General features: G+C 47.5%; 1 protein-coding gene and 1 long non-coding RNA gene across 2 annotated transcripts in view; both read right to left on the bottom strand.

The window, feature by feature from the left end:
- Positions 1-1,972: 1,972 nt before the first annotated feature.
- Positions 1,973-27,658, bottom strand: part of LOC121839350 (macrophage mannose receptor 1-like) — a gene marked incomplete at its 3' end in the record, with an annotated part of 59,649 nt that continues 33,963 nt past the window's right edge. The window contains exons 3-9 of the mRNA XM_042297816.1: positions 11,881-12,249; positions 11,301-11,681; positions 11,069-11,193; positions 10,791-10,953; positions 2,731-3,069; positions 2,175-2,531; positions 1,973-2,058 (exon numbers count right to left, since the gene is read on the bottom strand). Coding sequence (XP_042153750.1) covers positions 1,973-2,058; positions 2,175-2,531; positions 2,731-3,069; positions 10,791-10,953; positions 11,069-11,193; positions 11,301-11,681; positions 11,881-12,249 — 1,820 coding nt within the window. The remainder of the gene's footprint in view (positions 2,059-2,174; positions 2,532-2,730; positions 3,070-10,790; positions 10,954-11,068; positions 11,194-11,300; positions 11,682-11,880; positions 12,250-27,658) is intronic.
- Positions 3,063-3,572, bottom strand: LOC121839410. Its single transcript, XR_006078959.1, has 3 exons — positions 3,495-3,572; positions 3,261-3,399; positions 3,063-3,104 (listed from the first exon to the last, which is right to left on the bottom strand). It is a non-coding gene; the product is annotated as an uncharacterized LOC121839410 (long non-coding RNA).

The following is a 27,658-nucleotide window of genomic DNA, read 5'->3' as shown; positions in this document are numbered from 1 at the left end:
AAGGCGTACCAGCCTGAAGAGCCGGCTGGGTGAAAAACCTGACGATCCGACTGAGGCCTGACGTGGGATTGGCGCCTTCCGAGCCAACCGGGCAAGGAACCACTCGAGCCAGCTTCGGCGTGACAGCCAGACGAACTGGCTTAGGCACCCCCGGTTCCATCGGTGGCAGCCCCCGGACACGACGCCACCACTAACCAGAAAGCCAGCACTCAGAGATGCTTCATTTGGGGGTTTCAGCATTCTGTAAAGTCCAACGCTGGAATCGAGAAGCAGGTACCGGGAGTCAACATTTAATTAGGAGTAAACATGGAACAAGACAGGAACAGCGTGAGCACACTGGTATACAAAGACAGACGACAATCAATGCTGAAGCAGGGAACAGAGCAGGGGAACAGACAGATATAGGGGAGATGACAGAGGTGATTAAGTCCAGGTGAGTCCAATAATCGCTGATTGCTCGTGACGGGGGAAGGCAGGTGTGAGTAATGCTGGGGATACTGGCGACCCTCAAGCGCCAGAGGGGAACAGCAGGAGCAGGCATGACAATTTCACACATGTACAAGTGTGTGAATTGGAAATGTGTTTTTGCTAATTCCACTCTCCCTGAGACACCTTCGGAGAGTGGGGTCACAGCCAGGATAAAACATCATCCTCACCAGACTAAGACCCAAATCAGAGAGGAGGTCATTCACAACAGACTAGGACCCAGATCAGAAAGGAGGTCATCCACCAACAGACTAGGACCCAGACCAGAGAGGAGGTCATCTACAACAGACTAGGATCCAGACCAGAGAGGTGATCTGTAGAGTTTGCATCATTACTGAGTTGGTTCTTCATGAACAGGGGAAACTGACCTCTTGTAAGATGTCGTCCTGAACAGCAAGATCTCTGAGGTTCAGATTTTGATCCTTTGGGGTCATCTTCACTCTCACCACCTGTCTCTTCAGTTGAGCTTTCTTGGTTGTGGGCATGGGGGTAGTCATGGTCGTGGGCATGGGGGTAGTCTTGGTCGTGGGCAGGGGGTAGTCATGGTCGTGAGCAGGGGGTAGTTGTGGTCATGGGCAGGGGGTAGTCGTGGTCGTGGGCAGGGGGTAGTTACGGTGGTGGGCAGGGGGTAGTCGTGGTTGTGGGCAGGGGGTAGTCGTGGTCGTGGGCAGGGGGTAGTCGTTGTCGTGGGCAGGGGGTAGTCATGGTCGTGGGCAGGGGGATAGTCATGGTCATGAGCAGGGGGTAGTCGTGGTGGTGGGCAGGGGGTAGTTATGGTGGTGGGCAGGGGGTAGTCGTGGTTGTGGGCAGGGGGTAGTCGTGGTCGTGGGCAGGGGGTAGTCATGGTCGTGAGCAGGGGGTAGTCGTGGTGGTGGGCAGGGGGTAGTCGTGGTGGTGGGCAGGGGGTAGTAGTCGTGGTGGTGGGCATGGGGGTAGTCGTGGTCGTGAGCAGGGGGTAGTCGTGGTCTGGGCAGGGGGTAGTCGTGGCCGTGGGCATGGGGGTAGTTATGGTGGTGGGCAGGAGGGTAGTCGTGGTCGTGGGCAGGGGGTAGTTATGGTGGTGGGCAGGGGGTAGTCGTGGTCGTGGGCATGGGGGTAGTTATGGTGGTGGGCAGGGGGGTAGTTATGGTGGTGGGCAGGGGGTAGTCGTGGTCGTGGGCAGGGGGTAGTCGTGGTTGTGGGCAGGGGGTAGTCGTGGTCGTGGGCAGGGGGATAGTCGCGGTTGTGGGCAGGGGGTAGTCGTGGTCGTGAGCAGGGGGTAGTCGTGGTGGTGGGCAGGGGGGTAGTCGTGGTCGTGGGCAGGGGGTAGTCGTGGTCGTGGGCAGGGGGTAGTCGTGGTCGTGGGCAGGGGGTAGTCGTGGTCGTGAGCAGGGGGTGGGTGGTGGTGGGCAGGGGGTAGTTGTGGTCGTGGGCAGGGGGGTAGTTATGGTGGTGGGCAGGGGGTAGTCGTGGTGGTGGGCAGGGGGTAGTCGTGGTGGGGGGCATGGGGGTAGTCGTGGTCGTGAGCAGGGGGTAGTCGTGGTCGTGGGCAGGGGGTAGTCGTGGTCGCTGTAGTCATTGTGGTCTCCACAGCTATGCCAAGAAGAGAATAAAATCCCACAATGACAGTAGTGAATCACGGGGGCAACATTAGAGTTCTCCTGTCATCATAGTATCAGGTAGATCAGGTGGAGAAAACGGTAACTTACCGGAGCAGATGAAAGGAAAGGTGTCATCAGAGGGATAATTTCTCATTTTAGCATGATTTGAAGAAGAAGGATTAGAATGCACGAGAGTGCAGTTGTATCTCTGTTCTGTTGAAAGCCATCCTGGCAACCAGTTTCTGAATGAGGAGTCACTCTGGTCTGACCATCTCCAGGAGTCTAGAAACAGACCGATCCACACAGGAAGTCCCCTCAGTGTTATCTTCTTATTTATCTCTGTGTTCTCAGTCTGGTTCCTCACACTGACCAGGTCTGTGTGATACTGTCTGCAGTAACTCTGAGCATCTATCCAGGTCCTGTTCTCCTGAATTAAGACGTATGTTTGGTTGGTGTCTTGTTTTCCTGCAAAAGTGAAATGTAATAATCAATACAAATATCCAATGAAACATCATCTACTGATCATCTATAGTACATGTTGTCATTGATTTGATAACAGATCAATAACTGATTAACAACTTAAAGCTCTCATGAGTCTATGTTTCAACTCAATGGCAGCTCCAGCACTTAGAACAGGCTTCATCATTAGTATGTGTACACTCACCATCATAACAGATGAAGTGATGCTGGTCATCACAGGAGGTGTTGTTCCACAGACCAGATGTACTCATTAAAGCACAGTTACCATTTTGGGGTGTCCCAGTGTCCCAGTTTCTGAACTCAGTCTCCCCCTCTCTGTAGAAACGTCTGTCTGCCAGAGACCAGTTCCACTTCATGGAGTCTCCCTTCTTCAGTCCGATCCAGAACCAGTAATTAGAACTACTGACACTGGTCATCAGCCTGTTCAGGTCCTCCATGTCATCTACTGTAGCCAGATCAGTGTAATGTGCTCTGCAGTAACTCTGGGCATCCATCCAGGTCTTTTTATGTTCATGACGTGATACTGACAAATAAGACACGAGGAAGGTGTGTAGAACCCTGCGAAGAGAATAATGATTCCTGACAGACATTTTATCCAGCAACCACAATCATCTATGCATCTTTGCACGTGGTACACCAAATTGTTCAAGCAAACACACACGTGTCACACACACGTGTCACACACACGTACAAACACAATCACATCTAACTGACCTGAGATTAGGAGGGTGAGGTACAAAGAAGTTTCCATCAGTGTGAAATTCAATGGAAATATGGCTAAAGATGTGATCAGAGACTCCTACACTCAGTTTAGAGTTGTGTTCCAAGAGATTTCAAAAGGTACCAATTACATCTGAAATGTAACCAGAATAATTGAAAAAAAACTGTGTTACATTCATTTCTCTACATTAATGCTAAAAATATTATACATTTTTAACATGGCCTCACCGGTTGTTTGTAGGAAAGTCTGTCTCACTCCGTCTATCTTGCTCTCTCCAGATCTCTCTCTCCTTCTGTGTCTATCTCCGTTGCTTGGTCCTATATACATCTTAAACTGATACCCATTGATTTGAATATGTTATTCATATTCTGTTTCCAAACAGGGGTATGCAAAAAGGAGTAGACATTCTCATGAAGTTATTATCTTAGTCAAACAAACAGATGGCACGTAACATCTATCACTATGGCAACAGGGTTGGACATAGCCAGGGACACCAGCTGAGCGTTTTGTCAAAGTTCAGAAACAGGTATTTGTAGTTGTCCACATATTCTAAGTCCAGAGTAGTGATGTTGGACAGGCGGGCAGGTGCAGGCAGCTGTCACACCCTGACCATAGTTTGCTTTGTATGTTTCTATGTTTTGTTTGGTCAGGGTGTGATCTGAGTGGGCATTCTATGTTGGATGTCTAGTTTGTCTGTTTCTGTGTTTGGCCTGATATGGTTCTCAATCAGAGGCAGGTGTTAGTCATTGTCTCTGATTGGTAGCCATATTTAGGTAGCCTGTTTTGTCATTGTGGGTTGTGGGTGATTGTCTATGTTCGTTGCTTGTGTCAGCACAGTTCTCATTATAGCTTCACGGTCGTTATTCCTTTATTGTTTTGTATAGTTTGTATTCAGTGTTCAGTGCTTTCTTTTATTAAAAAACCATCATGAACACAAACCACGCTGCATTTTGGTCTGCTCCTTACGACGATCGTGACAGCAGCGATCCGTTGAAGAGCATGCATTTAGTTTTATTTGTATTTAAGAGCAATTGGAGGCCACGGAAGGAGAGTTGTATGGCATTGAAGTTCGCCTGGAGGGTTGTTAACACAGTGTCCAAAGAAAGGCCAGAAGTATACAGAATGGTGTCGTCTGCGTAGAGGTGGATCAGAGACTCACCAGCAGCAAGAGCGACATCATTGATGTGTACAGAGAAGAGATTTGGTCCAAAAATTGAACCCTGTGGCACCCCCATAGAGACTGCCAGTGGCCCGGACAACAGACCCTATGATTTGACACACTGAACTCTATCTGAGAAGTAGTTGGTGAACCAGGCGAGGCAGTCATTTGAGAAACCAAGGCTGTCGAGTCTGCCGATGAGGATGTGGTGATTGACAGAGTCGAAAGCCTTGGTCAGGTCAATGAATATGGCTGCACAGTATTGTTTCTTATCGATGTTGGTTAAGATATCGTTTAAGACCTTGTGCGTGGCTGAGGTGCACCCATGACCAGCTCTGAAACCAGATTGCATAATAGCGGAGTAGGTATGGTGGGATTCGAAATGATCGGTAATCTGTTTGTTGACTTGGCTTTCAAAGACCTTAGAAAGGCAGGGTAGGATAGATATTGGTCTGTAGCAGTTTGGGTCAAGAGCGTCCCCCCTTTTGAAGAGGGGGGTGACCGCAGGACCAATGAGTAACCTGTTCACACAGCAAAAGACAAAGAGCCTCTGAGAAGTGACCACATCTCTCTCTCTCTCTCCCTCCTCTCTCATCTGGTCCCTCTTTATTTAGGACCCTCTCCTTCCCTTTCACACTCTCTTCATCTGTTCCTCTATCTGTGTTCTCCCCCTCTCTCTTTTTCTCCCTCTCCATCTCTCTCAGAAAGACATGACATCTTTCTCTCACCTTGCCCGTGTTTGTTTCTGTCACTTTACTAGTGCTACACTCTATCACTCATTCATTTTGTTTCAGTGTGTGTGTTTGTGTTTTTGCTAAACTATCCTTGTAGGGAATCTCTCACAAGGATAGCTAAACATGGATCATTCGGACAATTGCGGACATTTTGCCCATCCCCACAAGGAAAAATGCTATTTTAGGTATCGGGGTAAGATATGGGGTAAGGGTTACAATTATGGTTAGGATTAAGGTTAGGGATTACAGTTAGGTTTAGGATTAAGGTTAGGGTTAGGGTTGCGGTTAGGATTAGGAGTTAGGGTTAGGTTTAAGGTTAGGGTTAGGGGTTACAGTTAGGTTTAGGAGTTAGGGTTAGGATTAAGGTTAGGGTTAGGGGTTACGGTTAGGTTTAGGATTAGGGTTAGGGTTAGGGGTTACGGTTAGGATTAGGAGTTAGGGTTAGGGTTAGGATAAGGTTAGGGTTAGGGGTTACAGTTAGGTTTAGGAGTTAGGGTTGGGATTAAGGTTAGGGTTAGGGGTTACGGTAGGTTTAGGGATAGGAGTTACGGTTAGGTACAGTTTTACGGTTATGTGTTTGGGGTACAGTTTAGAGGTTATTATTAGGTTTAGGGTTACTGTTCATATTTAGGGTTAGATTTAGGGAGAATAAGATTTTGGATGGGAATCAATTGTTTGGTCCCCACAAGGATAGCAATACAAAACTGTGTGTGTGTGCGTGTGTGTGTCCGTGTGCCTCTTTTGCTAAGCATAACAAAAAGCCTGAACTCTGTCTATGTTGTTGTTGTTAGGCTAACAGTCCCTTTAGTGGTGAGCGTCGCTGTCCGTGATGTAAAATAGGTCCTGTCAGGTTTCTATTACCATGATCTCTTCCATTGAGGTCAAAATAGTTTGCATAAAGATTGAAGGACAATAAAGCATATGGATAGATAGAGAGAGAGAGTTCTACTTTCTACGTTCAATTCCTTTTGAAAAAAACGACTATGTTGTAAAGAATGACTATAAAAGCTATATCAATAGAATCGCATCAAATTCTCCATCCCTTTGTTTGTGGTTTTTACAGGTCTGTTACTGAACATGGGGAGGTTGAGAGGCAGGTAGGAGTGAGATGAGCAGGTTCTCATGGGGTCAATGCTTAGGGCCCTAAATCTCCTAAATGATGTCACTATTGGAATTGAAAGGGATTCCTTAGTGCTTTGAGAGTTGCTTTGTGGTTTGACTGGAGATCAGGAAATGACATGTACAGAAGGAACATAAAAACAGGAACAGAGGCAATACCAATCAGACAGCCAATCAGATGTGTTAGCCACCATCACACAAGTAGGACTTACCACGCTGCGCTTTGGTCCAATCCTTCTTCATCAGACGACCGTTACAGAACTACCCACCACAAGCGGACCAAGCAGCGTGGTATGGAGGAGCAGAGGGTTCAGGATTCGTGGACTTGGGAGGAAATCCTGGACGGGACCCTGGAGGCAGGCTGGTGAATATCGCTGTCCGAAAGAGGAACTGGAGGCAGCTAAAGCTGAGAGGCTGCGATATGAAGCAAGTCAGCGAAGCAGGCACAAGAGGCAGCCCCCCCCAAAAAATGTGGGGGAGATTGGCGGAGTCAGGCTATAGACCTGAGGCAACACCCTGTGCTTACCGGAAGCAGCGTGGGACTGGTCAGGTGTTATGCGGTAAAGCGCACGGTGTCTCCAGGGCGCGCTCATAGCCCAGTGCGCTATATGCCAGCCCTCCACAAGTGCCACACGAGAGTGGACATCCAGCCAGGGCAGATTGTGGCAGCTCAGCGTGCTTGGTCTACGGTGTGCCGTTTTGGCCCAGGGTATCCTGCGCCGGCTCTGCGCACTGTGTCTCCGGTGCGCTGGGACTGTTCAGTGCGTCCTATGCCTGCGCGCCGCCCGTGCTGGGCTAAAGTGGGCATTCAGCCAAGTGGAGAGGTGCAAGTGTCAAGCACTAGATCTCCAGTGTTCCCCACAGCCTGGTTCGATCTGTGCCTGCACTCTGGAAGTGCTGGGGCTAAAGTGGGCATTCAGCCTGGTGGAGTGGTGCCACGGCTGCGCACGAGATCTCCAGTGCTCCCCCACAGCCCGGTTCATCCTCTGCCTCCCCTAAGGACCAGGCCTCCTGTAGGCCTCCTCCCTCCAGCAACGCCCTCCAGTCCGGAGCCCACAACGAGGGTCCCCAGTCCAGGGCCAGCAACGAGGGTCCCCATTCCGGGGCCCGCAACGAGGGTCCCTAGTACGGGGCCCGCAGAGAGGGTCCCCAGTCCGGGGTCGGCAGTGAGGTTCCCCACACCAGAGGCGCCACCAAAGGGGGGTGAGCCAGAGGTGGAGAGGGGTCTACGCCCCGCACCATAGCCGCCACCGTGGATAGAATCGCACCCAGACTACCCCCTATAGGTTCAGTTTTTGTGGCCGGAATTCGCACCTTTGGGGGGGGGGGGTACTATCACGCCCTGACCTTAGAGAGACATTGTATTTCTCTATTTGGTTAGGTCAGGGTGTGATGTGGGGTGGGCATTCTATGTTTTGTTTTCTATGTTTCTTTATTTCTATGTTTTCGCCAGGTGTGGTTCTCAATCAGGGACAGCTGTCCATCATTGTCTCTGATTGGGAATCATACTTAGGTAGCCCTTTTTCCCTCCTTTCAGTGTGGGTAGTTTACTTTGTTAGAGGCAGTATAGCTGAAGTTAAGCTTCACGGTTGATTCTTCCTTTGTTGTTTTGTTGGCAACATTTAAATAAAAGGAAAATGTACACTCACCAAGCTGCACCTTGGTCTACTTCTTTCATCGGCCGTGACAAAAGCACAATGCTCTACAAACTGAGCCACACAGCACCACAACACACATGAGAGTTGGCAAGATGCCACAAACAGATCTGAGACCAGGTTCATTACTGATGTCACATCATTGTGTGTTCCAGGAAATATCCTGGTTCTGGTTGATGTGGAAAGTTCCCCTCTGTCTAATTTGAGGAAGTTATGCAAAATGTAACTAAAGCTCTGGTCAGCAGGACATGGTTCTAACTGGTACCAGTGTATCAGAGTCCTGAAGAGAGGAGTTGATTACACATTATGTCTAGATGACTTTATCATCAAGGAAAAATGTAACTAAAGCTCTGCTCAGCAGGACATGTTTCTAACTGGTACCAGTGTATCAGAGTCCTGAAGAGAGGAGTTGATTACACATTATGTCTACATGTCTTTATCATCAAGGAAAAATGTGTCAAATAAACATTAAAATAATATTAAGTTGAAACTTGAAGAATCACAACTCTAGACTGATACTGTCAATCTGCAACAGGTATTTACTTGATCATCAGAAAATACATCTTCATTAACCAATAAAAAACATGCTGAGACTACATTGGCTATGCAGAATGTAAACTGTGGTCTAAATACATTTCAATTAAAGAAAGTTACATTCCAATTAGAAAAACACATTGATACTCACAGTGCTGTGAAAAAGTATTTGCCCCCTTTCTGATATTCTCTATTTTTGCAAAATTTTAATACTGAATGTTATTAGATCTTCAACCAAAACCTAAAATTAGATAAAGTGAACCTGAGTTTGCAAAATAACAAACCATATTTATACTTATTTTGTCTATTTAATTAACAAAGTTATGCAACACCCAATTCCCCTGTGTGAAAAAGTAATTGCCCCTTTACACTCAATAGCTGGTTGTTCCACCTTTAGATCTAATGACTGCAACCAAGCACTTCCTGTAGTTGTTGATCAGTCTCTCACATTGCTGTGGAGGACTTTTGGCCCACTCTTCCATGCAGAACTGCTGTAACTCAGCAAAGCATCCTCAAACCATCACACTACCACCACCATGCTTGACGATTGATATGAAGTGTTTTACTGTGGAATGCAGTGTTTGGTTTTCAACAAACATAATGGGACCCATCTAGCCCAAAAAGTTGACTAAAGTTTCAGAAAAAGCACCTGGAAGCAACTGGATGATCATCATGTCACTACTTCCGCCGGAGTTGGTCCCTCTCGTTGTTTGGGTGGCGTTCGGCAGTCGACGTCACCGACCTTCCAGCCATCGCCGATCCACTTTTCATTTTCCATTGGTTTTGTCTTGTCTTCCATCACACCTGGTTCCAAATCCATCAAATACTTGTTGTGTATTTAACCCTCTGTTCCCCCTCATTGTCCTGGTCGGTAATTGTTTCTTGTGGTGCCTATGTACGGTATGCTGGTTTTGACCAGGTTTTGTTTGACCCATTTATTGTATTGTTCTGTTGACGGAGGTTTATGTTTATTAAACACTCTCCTGTGCCTGACTTCTCTGCCGCCTGTACGCATTGCATTACACATCAAGACTCTTGGAAGAAGGTTTTATCGACAGATGTATAATTGTTTTTTTTTTTTTTGTGGTGAAGTGGTGAAGGGCGCTGCAGCGCCAGCTGTGCCACCAGAGACTCTGGGTTCGCTCCCAGGCTCTGTCGCAACCGGCCGCGACCGGGAGGTCCGTGGGGCGACGCACAATTGGCCCAGCACAATCCGGGTTAGGGAGTGCTTGGCCGGTAGGGATATCTTTGACTCATCGCGCACCAGCGACTCCTGTGGCAGGCGCAGTGCACGCTAACCAAGGTTGCCAGGTACACGGTGTTTCCTCCGGCACATTGGTGCTGCTTTTTCCTCCGACACATTGGTGCGGCTGGCTTCCGGGTTGGATGCACGCTGTGTTAAGAAGCAGTGTGGCTTGGTTGGGTTGTTTTTTAGATGACATGGGTCCCATTTCGCCTGGCAAAAACCACTGCATTCATCAGTAAAGGGGATGCTTTGCTGCCTCAGAACCTGGACGACTTGCCTTAATAGAAGGAACCATGAGATCTGCTCAGTATAAGAGAATTCTACAGGAGAATGTCAGGCCATCCGTCTGTGAGCTGAAGAGAGTCATGCAGCAAGACATTGATCCAAAACACACAATCAAGTCTACATGAAAATGGTTCAAAAGAAACAAATTTCAAGTTTTGGAATGACCTCGTCAATGTCCAGACCTAATGATCCCAATGGGATGTTGTGGCAGGACTTCAAAGTTCATCCTTGAAAACTCGCTGAGTTTAAGCAGTTCTAGGTGGAAGACTGGGCCAAACATGCTCCACAGCGACGTGAAATACTGATCAACAACTTCATAAACCAGTTATTGAGTGTAATGGGACAATTCATCTTTCACACATGAACATTGGATGTTACATAACTTTGTTTGTGAAATAAATGAAATAAGTATGTAATTGTTGTGTTATTTGTTCACTCAGGTTCCCTTTATCTAATATTCTGTTTTCTTTGAAGATCTGATAACATTCTTCATCTTAAATCTGTAAAAGTTGAGAACATTAGAAAGGAGGAAAATACTTTTTCTCAGCCCTGAATATCAACATAACTACAAATAACTCATTTATAGACATGATGTGTGAAAAGTCTGTCTTGAGAACAAACCCTGTAATAAAAGTCAAGAAAATTATCAATAACAACATCTCAAGATAAAACACTATTAATGTTTATAATAAACAATTTATTTAATAAAACACATTTAATTAGGTTCAGAAAATACATCCTAGTACAGATAATTAATCTAAATAAAAAAGGAGAGAACATTTGACATAATTAGAGTTCTCTCTTTGTCATCATACTCTTCTTCATCTTCTTCTCCTCCTCTTCTTTCTTGGGAGACCCCTCTTCTTCCTTGTGGAAGACCTTCCCATCAGGCTGCTTTTTCCATGTCACTTTGGTGTCTGCAGGTAACCCCTGCTCCTTCAGCTTGTTCCTTATCTGGAGAAACACAAAGACACACAGAGACACACAATATTTCACTCTGTATCATAGAGGTGATCTGTAGAGTTTGCATCATTATTGAGTGGTTCTTCATGAACAGGGTAAAACTCACCTCTTGTAAGATGGAGTCCTGAACAGCAGGATCGCTGATGTTCAGATGTTGATCCTTTGGGGTCATCTTCATTCTCACCACATGTCTCTTCAGTTGAGGTTTCTCAGTGGTCTCCACAGCTGGACCTACAAGATAATACAATCCCACAATGACAGTAGTGAATCATGGGGGAATTAGAATTATCTTGTCATCATTCTATTATTAAGACCAGGAGGAGAATGTTGTAACTTACCATAGCAGATGAAAGGATAGTTGAGGCCACAGGGATCATTTATCCATGGAGCATAATTATAATAGTCATAATAATCATAGTCATAATAATAACGATTAAAAGACACCAGAGTGCAGGTGTCTCCCTGATCTGTTGAAGGCCGTCCTGACAACCAGTTTCTGAATGAGGAGTCACTCTGGTCTGACCATCTCCAGGAGTCTAGAAACAGACCGATCCACACAGGAAGTCCCCTCAGTGATATCTTCTTCTCTATCTCTGTGTTCTCAGTCTGGTTCCTCACACTGACCAGGTCTGTGTGATACTGTCTGCAGTAACTCTGAGCATCTATCCAGGTCCTGTTCTCCTGAATTAAGACGTATGTTTGGTTGGTGACTTGTTTTCCTGCAAAAGTCAAATGTAATAATCAATACAAATATCCAATGAAACATCATCTACTGATCATCTATAGTACATGTTGTCATTGATTTGATAACAGATCAATAACTGATTAACAACTTAAAGCTCTCATGAGTCTATGTTTCAACTCAATGGCAGCTCCAGCACTTAGAACAGGCTTCATCATTAGTATGTGAATACTCACCATCATAACAGATGAAGTGATGCTGGTCATCACAGGAGGTGTTGTTCCACAGACCAGATGTACTCATTAAAGCACAGTTACCATTTTGGGGTGTTCCAGTGTCCCAGTTTCTGAACTCAGTCTCCCCCTCTCTGTAGAAATGTCTGTCTGCCAGAGACCAGTGCCACTTCATGGAGTCTCCCTTCTTCAGTCCGATCCAGGACCAGTAATACCTACTGACACTGGTCATCAGCCTGTTCAGGTCCTCCATGTCATCTACTGTAGCCAGATCAGTGTAATGTGCTCTGCAGTAACTCTGGGCATCAGTCCAGTTCATATTGTTGGTAATGAGGTGATACTGATGAAGACATGAGGAAGGTGTGTAGAATCCTGTGAACAGAAAAAGGATTCATGAGGTACATTTTCTCCATCACCTTCTCAACCCCAACCACACTATCTATGGATCTGTTAACATACAGTACACACTGGTGTGCAAACACACACACACACACACACACACACACACACACACACACGCATCCATAAACACACACACACACACACACACACACACACACACACACGCATCCATAAACACACACACACACACACACACACACACACACACACACACACACACACGCATCCATAAACACACACACACACACACACACACACACACACATCATCCATACACACACACACACACACACACACACACACACACACACACACACACGCATCCATAAACACACACACACACACACACACACACACACACACATGCATCCATAAACACAGTTTGTAGAGCATGCTGCATCCATAAACACACACACACACAGCATGCATAACCACACTTTTCCAGTGTGGGTGTTCAATGTGCATTTGTTGGGTTGGTGAGGGATCGTTGAGGGGCGGTAGACTACCTTGGGTGTACTATTTTCAAATAAATCATTATTTATTCTGCGGTTATTCTGCAGTTATTCTATTGCTATTATTTCTGTTAGCAATGAAATGTACAGTGCATGTTAATATTATCTTCTGATTATAATTATGTCTATATCTATTATCTTCCAAAATGTAAGTCTGTTTATCTAGCTGTTTGATAACACATTCTGATTGAATGGCTTGTCCTGCACTTTGTAAAATCCCAGGGTGCATTGAGTGAAAGTTGGAGAAAGATCTTGGTTCCTTTCTAAACATAGAAGACTGAATGCAAAGTGGACTCTGTCCACAAAATAGGTGAAGAGAACTGACAAAGAGTTGAGTCGTCCTTCAAAGCCAGGGGCAGAGTGAATACAAAGAGAACAGAGTTATGTTTCTATTTTATACCACAGTTCACTTTAAACAGGACTGAGATCAGTTAACTTCGGCGGAAGTCGTGACAGGATATTACACAATTTGAGTTTGTGTACAAAAAGAGTTTTGGAAATGTACAATTATATCTGAAATTGGCACCAAAATTATTTGAATCAAAAAAAACTATAAATACATTTATCGACAATAAACTTGCTAGATTTTCCAGCATGATTATACAATCCAAAATGGCCTCACCTGTTGTTTGAAGGAAACACTGTCTCTTTCATTTGCTCTCTCTCACTCTCTCTCTCTCTCCCTCCAAGCCTCCAGTTTTGCCCTATAAACCTTACACTGTTCCTAATTTATTTGAATGTGTCATTTATAAACAAAAACAACTGTGATGTGACATTCATCCCACTGGGTTGGAAAGAGAAAGAGAAGGAAACAGTTAGAGAGGCTATACAGAACATGTTCATGTGATGGTTCTGTTGATCCAAAGGAGATAACCCACTCCTCTAGACAGACATATTGCCCAGAAATTGTCTCATTGTAAAGAAAAGGACCCAACTCTTCACGTCCAAAAACAAATGTTGAGATATTCCAAGAATTGTTCAGGTGAGTGAGTGAGGCCTGAATTGAGACTCTCGCAAGTGACTGGAAAAGGAAGGGAGGAATACCACAGAGACAGACAGGAACCCAGAGGCCCTGGTCTCAGCTCTCACTGGTCTCAGCTCTCACTGGTCTCAGCTCTCACTGGTCTCAGCTCTCACTGGTCTCAGCTCTCACTGGTCTCAGCTCTCACTGATCTCAGCTCTCACTGGTCTCAGCTCTCACTGATCTCAGCTCATACATGTACCTGTGTTTTTGTGAAAGTTTATAATTATTTTTGTTTTATTTTTTTATTTAACCTTTATTTAGCTAGACAATGTTCTCAAGGTTATTATTGGGTTGCTATGATAAAATTAATTAAGATTAACATAAACTACTCAGTCATTGGGTTCTCTGACCTCCCTCTCCTCTGTAGTTGGGTGCTCTGCCCTCCCTCTCCTCTGTCATTGGGTGCTCTGCCCTCCCTCTCCTCTGTCATTGGGTGCTCTGCCCTCCCTCTCCTCTGTCATTGGGTGCTCTGCCCTCCCTCTCCTCTGTCATTGGGTACTCTGACCTCCCTCTCCTCTGTCATTGGGTACTCTGCCCTCCCTCTCCTCTGTAGTTGGGTTCTCTGACCTCCCTCTCCTCTGTCATTGGGTTCTCTGACCTCCCTCTCCTCTGTCATTGGGTTCTCTGACCTCCCTCTCCTCTGTCATTGGGTACTCTGACCTCCCTCTCCTCTGTAGTTGGGTTCTCTGACCTCCCTCTCCTCTGTCATTGGGTTCTCTGACCTCCCTCTCCTCTGTCATTGGGTGCTCTACCCTCCCTCTCCTCTGTCATTGGGTGCTCTACCCTCCCTCTCCTCTGTCATTGGGTACTCTACCCTCCCTCTCCTCTGTATTTGGGTACTCTGCCCTCCCTCTCCTCTGTCATTGGGTTCTCTGACCTCCCTCTCCTCTGTAGTTGGGTGCTCTGACCTCCCTCTCCTCTGTATTTGGGTACTCTGACCTCCCTCTCCTCTGTCATTGGGTACTCTGACCTCCCTCTCCTCTGTATTTGGGTACTCTGACCTCCCTCTCCTCTGTCATTGGGTACTCTGACCTCCCTCTCCTCTGTATTTGGGTACTCTGCCCTCCCTCTCCTCTGTCATTGGGTACTCTGACCTCCCTCTCCTCTGTAGTTGGGTACTCTGACCTCCCTCTCCTCTGTAGTTGGGTACTCTGACCTCCCTCTCCTCTGTAATTGGGTGCTCTGCCCTCCCTCTCCTCTGTCATTGGGTGCTCTGACCTCCCTCTCCTCTGTCATTGGGTGCTCTGACCTCCCTCTCCTCTGTATTTGGGTACTCTGACCTCCCTCTCCTCTGTCATTGGGTACTCTGACCTCCCTCTCCTCTGTAGTTGGGTGCTCTACCCTCCCTCTCCTCTGTCATTGGGTGCTCTGACCTCCCTCTCCTCTGTCATTGGGTACTCTGCCCTCCCTCTCCTCTGTCATTGGGTGCTCTGACCTCCCTCTCCTCTGTCATTGGGTACTCTGCCCTCCCTCTCCTCTGTCATTGGGTGCTCTGACCTCCCTCTCCACTGTAGTTGGGTGCTCTGCACTCCATCTCCTGTTTCATGGGGTTTTCTGCCCTCTCTCTCCTCTGTCATTGGGTACTCTGACCTCCCTCTCCTCTGTATTTGGGTACTCTGCCCTCCCTCTCCTCTGTCATTGGGTACTCTGACCTCCCTCTCCTCTGTATTTGGGTACTCTGACCTCCCTCTCCTCTGTCATTGGGTACTCTGACCTTCCTCTCCTCTTTCATGGGGTACTCTGACCTTCCTCTCCTCTTTCATGGGGTACTCTGACCTCCCTCTCCTCTGTCATTGGGTACTCTGACCTCCCTCTCCTCTGTCATTGGGTGCTCTGCACTCCATCTCCTCTGTCATTGGGTGCTCTGCACTCCATCTCCTGTTTCATGGGGTGCTCTGCCCTCCCTCTCCTCTGTCATTGGGTACTCTGACCTTCCTCTCCTCTTTCATGGGGTGCTCTGCCCTCCCTCTCCTCTGTAATTGGGTGCTCTGCCCTCCCTCTCCTCTGTAATTGGGTGCTCTGCCCTCCCTCTCCTCTGTCATTGGGTGCTCTACCCTCCCTCTCCTCTGTAGTTGGGTACTCTGACCTCCCTCTCCTCTGTATTTGGGTACTCTGCCCTCCCTCTCCTCTGTAGTTGGGTACTCTGACCTCCCTCTCCTCTGTATTTGGGTACTCTGACCTCCCTCTCCCCTGTAGTTGGCTTCTCTGACCTCCCTCTCCTCTGTCATTGGGTTCTCTGACCTCCCTCTCCTCTGTCATTGGGTACTCTGACCTCCCTCTCCTCTGTCATTGGGTGCTCTGCCCTCCCTCTCCTCTGTAGTTGGGTTCTCTGCCCTCCCTCATCTCTGTAGTTGGGTACTCTGTCCTCCCTCTCCTCTGTAATTGGGTGCTCTGACCTCCCTCTCCACTGTCATTGGGTGCTCTGCACTCCATCTCCTGTTTCATGGTGTTTTCTGCCCTCTCTCTCCTCTGTCATTGGGTACTCTGACCTCCCTCTCCTCTGTCATTGGGTGCTCTGCCCTCCCTCTCCTCTGTCATTGGGTACTCTGACCTCCCTCTCCTCTGTCATTGGGTGCTCTGCCCTCCCTCTCCTCTGTCATTGGGTGCTCTGCACTCCATCTCCTGTTTCATGGGGTTTTCTGCCCTCTCTCTCCTCTGTCATTGGGTACTCTGACCTCCCTCTCCTCTGTCATTGGGTACTCTGCCCTCCCTCTCCTCTGTCATTGGGTACTCTGACCTCCCTCTCCTCTGTCATTGGGTACTCTGACCTCCCTCTCCTCTGTCATTGGGTACTCTGACCTCCCTCTCCTCTGTCATTGGGTACTCTGACCTCCCTCTCCTCTGTCATTGGGTACTCTGACCTCCCTCTCCTCTGTCATTGGGTACTCTGACCTCCCTCTCCTCTGTCATTGGGTACTCTGACCTCTCTCTCCTCTGTCATTGGGTACTCTGACCTCCCTCTCCTCTGTCATTGGGTACTCTGACCTCCCTCTCCTCTGTCATTGGGTACTCTGACCTCTCTCTCTCTGTCATTGGGTACTCTGACCTCCCTCTCCTCTGTCATTGGGTGCTCTGCCCTCCCTCTCCTCTGGCATTGGGTGCTCTGCACTCCATCTCCTGTTTCATGGGGTTTTCTGCCCTCCCTCTCCTCTGTAATTGGGTACTCTGCCCTCCCTCTCCTCTGTAGGTGGGTGCTCTGCCCTCCCTCTCCCCTGTAGTTGGCTTCTCTGACCTCCCTCTCCTCTTTCATTGGGTGCTCTGACCTCCCTCTCCCCTGTAGTTGGCTTCTCTGACCTCCCTCTCCTCTGTCATTGGGTTCTCTGACCTCCCTCTCCTCTGTCATTGGGTGCTCTGCCCTCCCTCTCCTCTGTAGGTGGGTGCTCTGCCCTCCCTCTCCCCTGTAGTTGGCTTCTCTGACCTCCCTCTCCTCTTTCATTGGGTGCTCTGACCTCCCTCTCCCCTGTAGTTGGCTTCTCTGACCTCCCTCTCCTCTGTCATTGGGTGCTCTGACCTCCCTCTCCCCTGTAGTTGGCTTCTCTGACCTCCCTCTCCTCTGTCATTGGGTTCTCTGACCTCCCTCTCCTCTGTCATTGGGTACTCTGACCTCCCTCTCCTCTGTCATTGGGTACTCTGCCCTCCCTCTCCTCTGTAGTTGGGTGCTCTGACCTCCCTCTCCTCTGTCATTGGGTACTCTGACCTCCCTCTCCTCTGTATTTGGGTACTCTGCCCTCCCTCTCCTCTGTCATTGGGTACTCTGACCTCCCTCTCCTCTGTAGTTGGGTTCTCTGCCCTCCCTCATCTCTGTAGTTGGGTACTCTGTCCTCCCTCTCCTCTGTAATTGGGTGCTCTGACCTCCCTCTCCACTGTAGTTGGGTGCTCTGCACTCCATCTCCTGTTTCATGGGGTTTTCTGCCCTCTCTCTCCTCTGTCATTGGGTGCTCTGACCTCCCTCTCCTCTGTCATTGGGTGCTCTGCCCTCCCTCTCCTCTGTAGTTGGGTGCTCTGCACTCCATCACCTGTTTCTTGGGGTTTTCTGCCCTCCCTCTCCTCTGTCATTGGGTGCTCTGACCTCCCTCTCCTCTGTCATTGGGTGCTCTACCCTCCCTCTCCTCTGTAGTTGGGTACTCTGCCCTCCCTCTCCTCTGTCATTGGGTACTCTGACCTCCCTCTCCTCTGTAGTTGGGTTCTCTGCCCTCCCTCATCTCTGTAGTTGGGTACTCTGTCCTCCCTCTCCTCTGTAATTGGGTGCTCTGACCTCCCTCTCCACTGTAGTTGGGTGCTCTGCACTCCATCTCCTGTTTCATGGGGTTTTCTGCCCTCCCCCTCCTCTGTCATTGGGTGCTCTGCACTCCATCTCCTGTTTCATGGTGTTTTCTGCCCTCTCTCTCCTCTGTCATTGGGTACTCTGACCTCCCTCTCCTCTGTCATTGGGTGCTCTGCCCTCCCTCTCCTCTGTCATTGGGTGCTCTGCACTCCATCTCCTGTTTCATGGTGTTTTCTGCCCTCTCTCTCCTCTGTCATTGGGTACTCTGCCCTCCCTCTCCTCTGTCATTGGGTGCTCTGCCCTCCCTCTCCTCTGTCATTGGGTGCTCTGCCCTCCCTCTCCTCTGTCATTGGGTGCTCTGCCCTCCCTCTCCTCTGTCATTGGGTGCTCTACCCTCCCTCTCCTCTGTAGTTGGGTGCTCTGCCCTCCCTCTCCTCTGTAGTTGGGTGCTCTGACCTCCCTCTCTGTATTTGGGTACTCTGCCCTCCCTCTCCTCTGTAGGTGGGTGCTCTGCCCTCCCTCTCCTCTGTCATTGGGTGCTCTGACCTCCCTCTCCCCTGTAGTTGGGTTCTCTGCCCTCCCTCTCCTCTGTCATTGGGTACTCTGACCTCCCTCTCCTCTGTCATTGGGTACTCTGATCTCCCTCTCCTCTGTCATTGGGTACTCTGACCTCCCTCTCCTCTGTCATTGGGTGCTCTGCCCTCCCTCTCCTCTGTCATTGGGTGCTCTGCACTCCATCTCCTGTTTCATGGGGTTTTCTGCCCTCTCTCTCCTCTGTCATTGGGTGCTCTGCACTCCATCTCCTGTTTCATGGGGTTTTCTGCCATCTCTCTCCTCTGTCATTGGGTGCTCTGCCCTCCCTCTCCTCTGTCATTGGGTGCTCTGCACTCCATCTCCTGTTTCATGGGGTTTTCTGCCCTCTCTCTCCTCTGTCATTGCTCTGGAATGTAAAACCCTTTACACAGAGGGTTCTACAAAGAACCCAAAAGGGTTCTAGCTGTGATAAAATGTGGATCCAGAAAGGGTTATTCAAAGGGTTGTCCAATGAATACAACCACCATTGTGTGGTAGTTCCAGAATGTAGCCTGCAGGTCCCAGATCTGTGCTGTCTGGTAACTCCTATGGTTATTGTCATTTCTAGCTTGATAAGAACCATGAACAAAAATATGAACAAATATATGAACAAAAATATGAACAAATATATGAACAAATATATGGACAAATATATGAACAAATATATGAACAAATATATGAACAAATATATGAACAAATATATGAACAAATATATGACCGCTACATGTAAAGTGTTTGGTCCCATGTTTCATGAGTTGAAATAAAAGATCCCAGAAATTCTTCATACGCACAAAAAAAGCATATTTCTAAAAATGTTTTATTTATTTACAAACCTGATAATGACCATTTCTCCTTTCCCAAGATAAACCATCCACCTGACAGGTGTGGCATATCAAGAAGCTGATTAAACAGCAAGATCATTACACAGGTCCACCTTGTGCTGGGGACAATAAAATGCCACTTAAAATGTGCAGTTATGTCACACAACACAATTCCACATTTTCTGAATTTTTTATTTATTTATTTATTTCACCTTTATTTAACCAGGTAGGCTAGTTGAGAACAAGTTCTCATTTACAACTGCGACCTGGCCAAGATAAAGCATAGCAGTGTGAGCAGACAACACAGAGTTACACATGGAATAAACAAATTAACAAGTCAATAACACAGTAGAAAACAAAGGGGGAGTCTATATACAATGTGTGCAAAAGGCATGAGGAGGTAGACGAATAGTTACAATTTAGCAGATTAACACTGGAGTGATAAATGATCAGATGGTCATGTACAGGTAGAGATATTGGTGTGCAAAAGAGCAGAAAAGTAAATAAATAAAAACAGTATGGGGATGAGGTAGGTGAAAATGGGTGGGCTATTTACCAATAGACTATGTACAGCTGCAGCGATCGGTTAGCTGCTCAGATAGCTGATGTTTGAAGTTGGTGAGGGAGATAAAAGTCTCCAACTTCAGCAATTTTGCAATTCGTTCCAGTCACAGGCAGCAGAGTACTGGAACGAAGGCGGCCAAATGAGGTGTTGGCTTTAGGGATGATCAGTGAGATACACCTGCTGGAGCGCGTGCTACGGATGGGTGTTGCCATCGTGACCAGTGAACTGAGATAAGGCGGAGCTTTACCTAGCATGGACTTGTAGATGACCTGGAGCCAGTGGGTCTGGCGACGAATATGTAGCGAGGGCCAGCCGACTAGAGCATACAAGTCGCAGTGGTGGGTGGTATAAGGTGCTTTAGTGACAAAACGGATGGCACTGTGATATACTGCATCCAGTTTGCTGAGTAGAGTGTTGGAAGCCATTTTGTAGATGACATCGCAGAAGTCGAGGATTGGTAGGATAGTTAGTTTTACTAGGGTAAGCTTGGCGGCGTGAGTGAAGGAGGCTTTGTTGCGGAATAGAAAGCCGACTCTTGATTTGATTTTTGATTGGAGATGTTTGATATGAGTCTGGAAGGAGAGTTTGCAGTCTAGCCAGACACCTAGGTACTTATAGATGTCCACATATTCACGGTCGGAACCATCCAGGGTGGTGATGCTAGTCGGGCATGCGGGTGCAGGCAGCGATCGGTTGAAAAGCATGCATTTGGTTTTACTAACGTTTAAGAGCAGTTGGAGGCCACGGAAGGAGTGTTGTATGGCATTGAAGCTTGTTTGGAGGTTAGATAGCACAGTGTCCAATGACGGGCCGAAAGTATATAGAATGGTGTCGTCTGCGTAGAGGTGGATCAGGGAATCGCCCGCAGCAAGAGCAACATCATTGATATACACAGAGAAAAGAGTCGGCCCGAGAATTGAACCCTGTGGTACCCCATAGAGACTGCCAGAGGACCGGACAGCATGCCCTCCGATTTGACACACTGAACTCTGTCTGCAAAGTAATTGGTGAACCAGGCAAGGCAGTCATCCGAAAACCGAGGCTACTGAGTCTGCCGATGAGAATATGGTGATTGACAGAGTCGAAAGCCTTGGCAAGGTCGATGAAGACGGCTGCACAGTACTGTCTTTTATCGATGGCGGTTATGATATCGTTTAGTACCTTGAGTGTGGCTGAGGTGCACCCGTGACCGGCTCGGAAGCCAGATTGCACAGCGGAGAAGGTACGGTGGGATTCGAGATGGTCAGTGACCTGTTTGTTGACTTGGCTTTCAAGACCTTAGATAGGCAGGGCAGGATGGATATAGGTCTGTAACAGTTTGGGTCCAGGGTGTCTCCCCCTTTGAAGAGGGGGATGACTGCGGCAGCTTTCCAATCCTTGGGGATCTCAGACGATATGAAAGAGAGGTTGAACAGGCTGGTAATAGGGGTTGCGACAATGGCGGCGGATAGTTTCAGAAATAGGGGTCCAGATTGTCAAGCCCAGCTGATTTGTACGGGTCCAGGTTTTGCAGCTCTTTCAGAACATCTGCTATCTGGATTTGGGTAAAGGAGAACTTGGAGAGGCTTGGGCGAGGAGCTGCCGGGGGAGGAGCTGTTGGCCGAGGTTGGAGTAGCCAGGCGGAAGGCATGGCCAGCCGTTGAGAAATGCTTATTGAAGTTTTCGATAATCATGGATTTATCGGTGGTGACCGTGTTACCTAGCCTCAGTGCAGTGGGCAGCTGGGAGGAGGTGCTCTTGTTCTCCATGGACTTCACAGTGTCCCAGAACTTTTTGGAGTTGGAGCTAAAGGATGCAAACTTCTGCCTGAAGAAGCTGGCCTTAGCATTCCTGACTGACTGCGTGTATTGGTTCCGGACTTCCCTGAACAGTTGCATATCACGGGGACTATTCGATGCTATTGCAGTCCGCCACAGGATGTTTTTGTGCTGGTCGAGGGCAGTCAGGTCTGGGGTGAACCAAGGACTGTATCTGTTCTTAGTTCTGCATTTTTGAACGGAGCATGCTTATCTAAAATGGTGAGGAAGTTACTTTTAAAGAATGACCAGGCATCCTCAACTGACGGGATGAGGTCGATGTCCTTCCAGGATACCCGGGCCAGGTCGATTAGAAAGGCCTGCTCACAGAAGTGTTTTAGGGAGCGTTTGACCGTGATGAGGGGTGGTCGTTTGACTGCGGCTCCGTAAGGGATACAGGCAATGAGGCAGTGATCGCTGAGATCCTGGTTGAAGACAGCGGAGGTGTATTTGGAGGGCCAGTTGGTCAGGATGACGTCTATGAGGGTGCCCTTGTTTACAGAGTTAGGGTTGTACCTGGTGGGTTCCTTGATGATTTGTGTGGGATTGAGGGCATCTAGCTTAGATTGTAGGACTGGCGGGGTGTTAAGCATATCCCAGTTTAGGCCACCTAACAGAACAAACTCTGAGGCTAGATGGGGGGCGATCAATTCACAAATGGTGTCCAGGGCACAGCTGGGAGCTGAGGGGGGTCGGTAGCAGGCGGCAACAGTGAGAGACTTATTTCTGGAGAGAGTAATTTTCAAAATTAGTAGTTCGAACTGTTTGGGTATGGACCTGGAAAGTATGACATTACTTTGCAGGCTATCTCTGCAGTAGACTGCAACTCCTCCCCCTTTGGCAGATCTATCTTGACGGAAGATGTTATAGTTGGGTATGGAAATCTCTGAATTTTTGGTGGCCTTCCTGAGCCAGGATTCAGACACAGCAAGGACATCAGGGTTAGCAGAGTGTGCTAGACCAGTGAGTAAAACAAACTTAGGGAGGAGGCTTCTGATGTTGACATGCATGAAACCAAGGCTTTTACGATCACAGAAGTCAACAAATGAGGGAGCCTGGGGACATGCAGGGCCTGGGTTTACCTCCACATCACCCGCGGAACAGAGAAGGAGTAGTATGAGGGTGCGGCTAAAGGCTATCAAAACTGGTCGCCTAGAGCGTTGGGGACAGAGAATAAGAGGAGCAGGTTTCTGGGCATGGTAGAATATATTCAGGGCATAATGCGCAGACAGGGGTATGGTGGGGTGCGGGTACAGCGGAGGTAAGCCCAGGCACTGGGTGATGATGAGAGAGGTTGTATCTCTGGACATGCTGGTTGTAATGGGTGAGGTCACCGCATGTGTGGGAGGTGGGACAAAGGAGGTATCAGGGGTATGAAGAGTAGAACTAGGGGCTCCATTGTGAACTAAAACAATGATAACTAACCTGAGCAACAGTATACAAGGCATATTGACATTTGAGAGAGACATACAGCGATACAGTAATCACAGGTGTATCACAGGAATACTTATGTCAATTTAATATTTCTATTTTATTTGTAATGCATGTACAAAAATGTCTAAAACCTGTTTTTGGTTTGTCATTATGGCGTATTGTGTGTAGATTGATGGGGGGGTAAAACGTTTTCAATCAACTTTAGAATAAGGCTGTAATGTTTAAAAAATGTGGAAAAAGTCAAGTGGACTGAATACTTTCCGAATGCACTGCAGACCATAATATAAAATATAATATAACCTTTCATCCAAAAGTGGTCAAGCATACATTTTCCATATTGGTGGCCTCAGAGGAATCAAACCAACAATCCTGGCATTGAAAGCACGATGCTCTACAAACTGAGCCACACAGAACCACAACACACATGAGAGTTGGCAAGAGGTCACAAACAGATCTGAGACCAGGTTCATTACTGATGTCACATCATTGTGTGTTCCAGGAAATATCCTGGTTCTGGCTTGATGTGGAAAGTTCCCCTCTGTCTAATTTGAGGAAGTTATGCAAAATGTAACTAAAGCTCTGGTCAGCAGGACATGGTTCTAACTGGTACCAGTGTATCAGAGTCCTGAAGAGAGGAGTTGATTACACATTATGTCTAGACAACTTTATCATCAAGGTAAAATGTAACTAAAGCTCTGGTCAGCAGGACATGGTTCTAACTGGTACCAGTGTATCAGAGTCCTGAAGAGAGGAGTTGATTACACATTATGTCTAGACGACTTTATCATCAAGGTAAAATGTTTATCTAGATATCCAGTAAATCATTCTGATTGAATGTCTTGTATGTTGCTCTATTTTATACCACAGTTCACTTTTAACAGGACCATATGTGAAAACACCTCACAGAAATTAGGGCGCATAAATGTTACAGTTCATTCATTACTTTAGCAATTAAATTAATACCTGTACATAAGAGAAACAACTGATAAATGACCATGAGGTGGTCAATATACTCAGGACCTTTTGTCACGTTATTTGTAACTTATTTTGTACATAATGTTTCTGCCACAGTATCTTACAGCAGACAAGACCTTCTGGATTTCAGGACAGCGATCACTGACCTCGGATTAGACGAAGACCTTCTGGATTTCAGGACAGCGATCACTGGCCTCGGATTAGACGAAGACCTTCTGGATTTCAGGACAGCGATCACTGACCTCGGATTAGACGAAGAACTTCTGGATTTCAGGACAGCGACCACTGACCTCGGATTAGATGAAGACCTTCTGGATTTCAGGACAGCGATCACTGACCTCAGATTAGACGAAGCAGGACGCACAGGACATTCTCCGAACACCCGACAAGGCCAATATCCCAGTTATTTGCAAGAGGAAGAGACGCAGGTACAGAGGACACAGCTGGATGCCTCGTACTGATCCGCAGAAGGCAAGTGGTAAAGCTAATGTTACCGTCAATATTGCCCGCCAACGTGCAACCATTGGACAATAAATTAGACAAGGTACGATCACGAATATCCTACCAACGGGACATCAGAAACTGTAATATCCTATGTTTCACAGAATCGTGGCTGAATAGTGATATGGATATTCAGCTAGAAGGATATACGCTGCACCGGCAAGAAAGAACAGCACAATCCAGTAAGACGAGGGGCTGCGGTCTGTGCATATTTGTAAACAACAGCTGGTGCACGAAATCTAAGGAAGTCTCTAGATTTTGCTTGCCTGGAGTAGAGTATATTGTGATAAATTGCAGACCACACCACTTGCCTAGAGAGTTTTCAGCTACACTTTTAGTGGCTGTTTATTTACCACCACAGAAGGATGCTGGCATTAAGACCACACTCAGTCAGCTGTATAAGGAAATAAGCAAACAGGAAACCACTCACCCAGAGGCGGCGCTCCTATTGGCCGGAGACGTTAATGCAGGGAAACTAAAACCAGTTCTCCCTCATTTCTATCAACATGTTAAATGTGCAACAATTCTGGATCACCTGTACTCCACACACAGAGACGTGTACAAAGCTCTCCCTCGCCCTCCATTTGGTAAATCCAACCACAACTCTATCCTCCTGATTCCTGCTTACAAGCACAAATGAAAGAATTATGTACCAGTGACTCGGTCTATAAAAAGGTGGTCAGATGAAGCAGATGCTAAACTAAAGGACTGTTTTGCTATCACAGACTGGAAAATGTTCCCTTGGATTCTTCCAATGGCATTGAGGAGTACACCACATCAGTCACTGGCTTTATCAATAAGGGCATCGAGGACGTCGTCCCCACAGTGACTGTACGTACATACCCCAACCAGAAGCCATGGATTACAGGCAACATTCGCACTGAGCTAAAGGGTAGAGCTGCAGCTTTCAAGATGTGGGACTTTAAACCGGAAGCTTATAAGAAATCCTGCTATGCCCTGCGACAAACCATCAAACAGGCAAAGCATTAATACAGGTCTAAGATTAAATGGCACTAGACTGGCTCCGACGCTCGTCTTATGTGACAGGGCTTGCAAATTTTTACAGACTACAAAGGTAAGCACAGTCACAAGCTGCCCAGTGACTAAAGCCTACCAGATGAGCTAAATCACTTCTATGCTCGCTTTGAGGCAAGGAACAATGAGGCATGCATGAGATCATCAGCTGTTCCGGACGACTGCGTGATCACACTCTCCGTAGCCGATGTAGGAAAGACCTTTTAACAGGTCAACATTCACAAGGCTGCGCTGCCAGACGGATTACCAGGATGTGTGCTCCTGGCATGTGCTGACCAACTGGCAGGTGTCTTCACTGACATTTTCAACATGTCCCTGATTGAGTATATAATACCAACATGTTTCAAGCAGGCCACCATAATCCCTGTGCCCCCAAACATGAAGGCAACCTGCCTAAATGACTACAGACCCGTAGCAATCACGTCTGTAGACATGAATTGCTTTGAAAGGCTGGAAATGGCTCACATCAACACCATTATCCCAGAAACCCTAGAAACACTCCAATTTGCATACCGCCCAAACAGATCCACAGATGATGCAATCTCTATTGCACTCCACACTGCCCTTACCCACCTGGACAAAAGGAACATTTATGTGAGAATGCTATTCATTGACTACAGCAACACAATAGTACCCTCAAAGTGCACCACTAAGCTAAGGATCCTGGGACTAAACACCTCCCTCTGCAACTGGATCCTAGACATCTTGACGGGACGCCCCCAGGTGGTGAGCGTAGTTAGCAACACATCTGCCACGCTGATCCTCAACACTGGAGCCCCCCAGGGTTGCGTGCTCAGTCCACTCCTGTTCTCCCTGGTCAACCACGACTGCATGGCCAGAAACGACTCCAACACCATAAGTTTGCTGATGACACAACAGTGGTAGGCCTGATCACTGACAACGACGAGACAGCCTATAGGGAGGAAGCCAGAGACCTGACAGGGTGGTGCCAGAATAACAACCTGTCCCTCAACGTAACCAAAACTAAGGAGATGATTGTGGACTGCAGGAAAAGGAGGACCGAGCACGCCCCCATTCTCATCGTTGGGGCTGTAGTGGAGCAGGTTGAGAGCTTCAAGTTCCTTGGTGTCCACATCACCAACAAACTAGAATGGTCAAAACACACTAAGACAGTTGTGAAGAGGGCACGACAAAGCCTATTCCGCCACAGGAAACTAAAAAGATTTGGCATGGGCCCTCAGTTCCTCAAAAGGTTCTACAGCTGCAACATCAAGAGCATTCTGACTGGTTGCATCACTGCCTGGTACGGCAACTGCTCGGCCTCCGACCGCAAGGCACTACAGAAGGTAGTGCGTACGGCCCAGTACATCACTGGGGCTAAGCTGCCTACCATCCAGGACCTTTACACCAGGCGGTGTCCGAGGAAGGCCCTAAAAGTTTTCAAAGACCCCAGCCACCCCAGTCATAGACTGTTCTCTCTACTATATTATTGCAAAAGGTACCGGAGTGCCAAGTCTAGGACAAAAAGGCTTCTCAATAGTTTTTACCCCCAAGCCATAAGACTCCTGAACAAGTAATCAAAAGTCTACCCGGACTATTTGCATTGTTAACCCCAACCCCTCTTTTACACTGCTGCTATATTCTCTGTTTTATCATATATGCATAGTCACTTTAACTATACATTCATGTACATACTACCTCAATTGGCCCGGCCAACCAGTGCCCCCGCATATTCGCTAACAGGGCTATTTGCATTGTGTCCCTCCACCCACCACCCACCCACCCCTCTTTTACGCTACGGCTACTCTCTATTCATCATATTTGCATAGTCTCTATCACAATATCTACAAGTACATACTACCTAAATCAGCCCGACTGACCGGTGCCTGTATATAGCCTCGCTAATGTTATAGCCTCG

The sequence above is a fragment of the Oncorhynchus tshawytscha genome, linkage group LG15, assembly GCF_018296145.1.
Source record: "Oncorhynchus tshawytscha isolate Ot180627B linkage group LG15, Otsh_v2.0, whole genome shotgun sequence".
Classification (NCBI taxonomy): Eukaryota; Metazoa; Chordata; class Actinopteri; order Salmoniformes; family Salmonidae; genus Oncorhynchus; species Oncorhynchus tshawytscha.
Note: the sequence above shows the minus strand (reverse complement) of the source record. Positions and strands in the feature narration are given on the sequence as shown.